At 38.0% G+C, this 5,578-nt stretch overlaps 1 protein-coding gene across 1 annotated transcript in view; it reads left to right on the top strand.

Moving 5' to 3' along the window:
- The window catches only part of LOC106878674 (uncharacterized), an 84,987-nt gene that overhangs the window by 14,554 nt on the left and 64,855 nt on the right, over window positions 1-5,578 (top strand). Inside the window, exon 3 of the mRNA XM_014927959.2 lies at window positions 4,442-4,629. Within this exon, the coding sequence (XP_014783445.2) occupies window positions 4,442-4,629 (188 nt within the window). The remainder of the gene's footprint in view (window positions 1-4,441; window positions 4,630-5,578) is intronic.

The raw sequence follows: 5,578 nt of genomic DNA, 5'->3' as shown, positions 1-5,578 counted from the left end.
ACTGATCATTACCAGCGTTGCCTTCCTGGCACATGAAAAGACATTTGAGCGAGGTTCGTTGCCAGTGCCGCTGGACTGACTCCTGTGCAGGTGGCACATAAAATACACCATTCTGAGCGTGGCCGTTGCCAGTACTGCCTGACTGGCCTTTGTGCCGGTGGCACGTAAAAGCACCTACTACACTCTCTCGGAGTGGTTGGCGTTAGGAAGGGCATCCAGCTGTAGAAACTCTGCCAAATCAGATTGGAGCCTGGTGTAGCCACCTGGTTCACCAGTCCTCAGTCAAATCGTCCAACCCATGCTAGCATGGAAAGCGAATGTTAAACAATGACGATGATGATGATACACACACACACACACACACACACAATGGGTGCTGAAAAGTTCCTGTCTTTGGATCAGTTAATTATGATTTCATTCAACATATTCCTCTCTCAGATTCAAACACTTATTGCAGTAGTCCTTCAGTTTTTCTAAGCCCTATAAAAAGAACTTGGAAGGTTGGGCCTCCAACTAGGCCTCTGTAGCAGCAATCACTTCCAAATCAGGGTGAAATTTCATTCCCTTGAAATGTTTTTTCCATTGTGGAATGGGGTGATAGTTTGAGGGGGACAAGTTTGGAGGTAATAGTTGGAGGAGATCAAGTAAGGTAGTTGGTCTACCAATTCGAAACCAATTTTTCATAGAGTTTCATGTGGTGTGTGTGCTGGTGCATTGTCCTGCAAAAACAGGACACCATGACTTTGCTTTCTGTGGCATTTCTGCTTCAAAGCTTCTTGCACTTCATCCAACAGAGATGTAATATTCTATGTTGATGGTGTGACCCTTTGACAGGTATTTTATGAGGCGTCTTCTGTCTTTGTCCCAGAACACTGAAGCCAAAATCTTTTCAGCTGAATTCTTGTCTGAAACTTCTTGGGAGGCAGTGAACAACTGTGGCATCACTCCATTGAGTGCTGTTTGGTCATAATGATCATAATGATGAAGACAAGTTTCATTCATGGTGACTAAACAAGTTATAAAATCAGCCTCTCCTGCTGCAAACTGATCCCAAATTGCCTTTGATGTCATCACTCTGATGCACTTCTGATCTGTGTTGAGGTATTTCAGCACCCATTTTATGGAAAGCTTTCTCATGTCCAGAATGTTGTGGATGATGCAGCCAACTCTTTTGTGGGAAATCCCCAGTGTCTCAGCTATGACTTTAGTTGAAATCCAGCAGTCCTTGAGAATCATGTGCACAGCATTGGCTTTGTCCTCTGTGGTTGCAGGAGTTGGCTGTCTTGACCAGGGTTCATCTGTGACCTCGGAATGACTAGTCCCAAACCTTGACACCCAGATTTTCAATGAGGAGTAAGATGAGTAGCAGCCTTCAAGACTTCCTTCATCTTGCTTTAGATTTCTGCTGCTCTTTTGCCTTGTGAAAAGGAACTTCATGACTACCTGAGCTTCAGTTTTACCAAAATTTACTGTAAGATCTGCCATCATACATTAAATCTGCAAAAAAGAGAAAGATATATTGTATACCATAATGATTTTTTGCATATCTTCTAAATAGTTGTCCTACCCTCCTCCCCTCATAACGGTAACAGCTCTACTCTTTTGTGATACCCTTGAAGCCAAGAACTTTTCAGTATCCCTCATATATGTGTATATATACCATGCCAGTATGGAAAGCGGACGATGACGACGATTGATATATATATATATAAATAAATATAATATGTGACAGGAGAGTATTGTAGTTCGCTTGAAGCATTGTGTATTGTTTGTAAAGAATAAAAAGTTTTGAATGGTACAACAGTGCAGATGAAGTATCTAAGAATATCTGAAGAAGGAATTGTATTCCGAAATATCATCGGACTATAGATAACTAAATTACAACAGGTATAGAGTCCATTTTTTTTGTATTATAGTGCATTGTTGTACCATTCAAAACTTTTTATTCTTTATAATATGTGACAATTATTCAGTAGCCACGATAAAACTCTGAGTTTCAGATGTCGGGGCGGAAACCCACGCCGGCATTTCTTCAGTTATCAGACCATCGAAAAAAATGCTATGGAAATGACCGTTAAAGCAAAGGGAAATTACTGTGTGATTGACCATTATTAAAACAAAAGGGCTATTAGAATGACTGCTAAGTAAGGGGAGGGATTAAAGGTAACGGAACTTTTTGGATCATGTCCACATGTGGCTAAATATTTGTTACGTTTTTTGGTCCCTCGAGATTACAGATAGGACTTGCTATCTATATTGTGTCTACATACAAGCTTTTTATCTCAATACTTTTTACTTATATTTCTTATATATTTTTTATATATTTTTTTACATATTTATAGAGATATTGGTTTATAGTTTTATTGTTCATATATTTTTTTACACATAATTTTTTTGTTTTCTACGTTCCGCCCTGCATTTTTCCTGTGCGTATATAGACGTATACATGGAATTTTTTGTGCGCGCATATGGATGTGTGTGCATGTGGATGTGCACATGTGTGCGGGTATGTGTGTATATAGACGTGTGTGTGTGTGTGTGTGTGTGTGTGTGCATGCGAGTATGTGCGTATATAGACGTGTTTTACTCTTATTGCTTATTTTTTACACTTTTTTTTACATATTTTTCTGTATTTTGTCTTTAGCCCTGTTTTTTCTTGTGCATGTGCGTATATAGACGTGTGTATGAACCTTTTTTGTGCATGCGTGTGTGTGCGAGCGTGTATGTGTATATTTTTTGGTGAATGTGTGGGTGAGCATGTGTGTGTTTCAAGCGAAGGTGGATGAGTATATACACATAGGTGCATGTACGTGGGTGTGTGGGCGTGCATGTGTATGTATGGACATGCACGCTTACGCAATTACTATGAACATTTTTACTCCTTTGCCTTTACTCCCTCCCCTTACTTAGCGGTCATTCTAATAGCTCTTTTGTCTTAATAACGGTCAATCACACAGTAATTTCCCTTTGTTTTAACGGTCATTTTCATAGCATTTTTTCGATGGCCCGATAACTGAAGAGATGCCGGCGTGGGTTTCCGCCCTGACATCCAAAACTCAGAGTTTTATCATGGCTACCGTTTAATTGTCACATATATTTACAGATAAATTCCTCTATTTACATAATATCAAGGTCTCTTTCATTCTTTTGTTGTCTTGCCATTTCTATCAATATATATATATATATATATATATCGCAGTATATAAGATACCCAGATGTGCGTCTGCAGAAGTTGAGGAGTTCTGTTTTGTATTTCAATGAGATTTGTCTTGGAATGATATAAAATGCTTTTCACTCAAGCACAACGAACATCTCATAAAATTTCAGTATAAACCATGCCTGTATGAGTTAGCTTTCTCTAAAATAGACCAATATATCTTAAAAGGGGTAGAGCCAACTTCTTTTAATTGCCATATGTGCTTAGCTAGGCTCGTTCTCCTGTTTTCAGGATATTTGAAGGAACTTCTGTGTGAGTTAAGCCTTGTTTTGAAACTGTTTTCTGTGATACCAGTATAAATTTTGTATGTAGGGAAGTTGTTAATTTGTACCTTAGCTGTGTATTATGTGCTTTCCACCATGTTACATTAATCTCTCCCCTCCCACAATAAACTAAACTACATCTCATCATGCACTACTGTCTTTCTACCTCACCCCCTGCTCCCCAACACCACTTTGTCATATATCTCTCCTGTCCTCACTTTGCCAGCTATATCATTGCTATCCTGACACTTCCCTATATACCCATGTTCACCATTTACTGCACTCCCCTTCCATCCCCTATATCTTTTACTCTCATGAATTCTTTACTTGCTGACTCTGCCTAATCCTCTGTACTACTCCACTTAAATTCACCTCCTTGTACCTTGAGGGTATGGTGTGGCACACCTTCACCACCATTCACTCTCTCTCTCTTCTCTGACTGGGGTAGCCATGTATTGCATCTATAGCATCTGTCTCTCTATTATTGCTCAACCTCTCATCACCTGGCTAGAAGCCACCTCTCTCAATACTACTACTCCCTCAGTTGAAGAGTATTTATCTTTGTCTTGTATATTACTTGATGATCTTACAGGTGTTGGTAAAAGTCTCCCAGTACTCTCTGTAAAGCATTAGAAACAGTATTCAGCGGTAGTAACCATGCTGAAGTAGGCAAAAGAGCATGATACAGTCCTTTGGTTAACTAGCTTCTGTCAAACCATGAAGGAACTGATGAGAACTGCTGGATGCCTTTCCTAATGTCAACCATTTTACAGAGTGAACTGGGTACTTTTTTTCATGACACTTTTATTAGTAAGGTTACTAAGTAACTTGCAAGACATGACCCATCAACTGAGTGGGGGGATAGTATTGAGGGAAGTGAAAATATGATAGAGGGACAGCAACAAGTATCTTTTTGAAGAGAAGATCCATAAATTTAACATTAATCTATTATTGTTTACAGCCTACCTTAAAACTCCTGATGGAAAATATTCTGAGAACTGGATCATTGGAGTTGTTCTTGGATCAGTTGCTGTAGTTCTCCTTTTCATGTGGTGTGTTCTGTTTATCTTCTTTAAATGCTTCCGACGCCCACCTCTAAAGATTCAAGAAGTAAAACCTATCAACTCCTCTCTTGCTTCTTCATTACAGGTATTTTTTAAATATTTATTATGTTTTTATTGGGCTCAGAGTATGAAAACAGAGGAAATAGTTTAGACCAGAGATAAACACCTAAAAGTTCAATTCCAACATTCAAATATCCTGAAGATTCCTGTGATGCCATTAGACTAAAATCTCTAACAAATGTTTGGAATTTTCTGATAATCTTGTTTTCAATTAAAGTACTAAATTATAGTTTTTTACATTATGTCAAAGAATTTAAGATTATAATTAATTGAACTTTTAAAGCCCATCTTCAAGGATGGAAGATTTTTGTAATATTTACATTAACCTTCATTTCTTAGCTTGATCTCCAAAGTGTCTTACATTCCTGGATATGTACATTTTATCAAAGAATTACTAATTTTATGTGAGAGATACAATGAGGTTATGTAATGCAGCTTATAATGAATACAGGGTGGAGAATGAAAGAGGTGAAAAATCGTCATTGATTCTACACAAGGAAGAAATTGTTCAGGGAAAAAATTTGCAGAGAATGAATATATACATAAATATGTTGTCATTGAAGCCCATCCTATCAACAGCAAATAAATATTAACCCAGACTGATCTGTGACAATCAGTACTACCATGACGTTGCTATTTTCCCCTTCATGTATACTGTACTAGCAGTATAACCCGACATTGTCCGGGTGTGACTTATTACGCCATCTACGATAAGTCTTGCTAGGTGAAAATCAACTAAAAAAGAAAGCCTTACAACGAAAAAACCCTTATGATGTAAATATGTTCATAATTCAAAAGACGACGAAATTAATAGGGAAAGTCTGAAGGCTGTTTTGCATAACATTATTAAGTGTACATAAATTTCATCCGTCTAATTGGCTATACAAATGCGTGTGCAAAACAACTTTTTGCGCTGCCCTGATTATACATAGCAGGATAATCCCTTTTCGCAGGAGCTAGGACGGCAATTTCTG

The sequence above is a fragment of the Octopus bimaculoides genome, chromosome 5, assembly GCF_001194135.2.
Source record: "Octopus bimaculoides isolate UCB-OBI-ISO-001 chromosome 5, ASM119413v2, whole genome shotgun sequence".
NCBI lineage: Eukaryota > Metazoa > Mollusca > Cephalopoda > Octopoda > Octopodidae > Octopus > Octopus bimaculoides.
The sequence above is the reverse complement of the archived record's forward strand: the minus strand, read 5'-3'. Positions and strand labels throughout refer to the sequence as shown.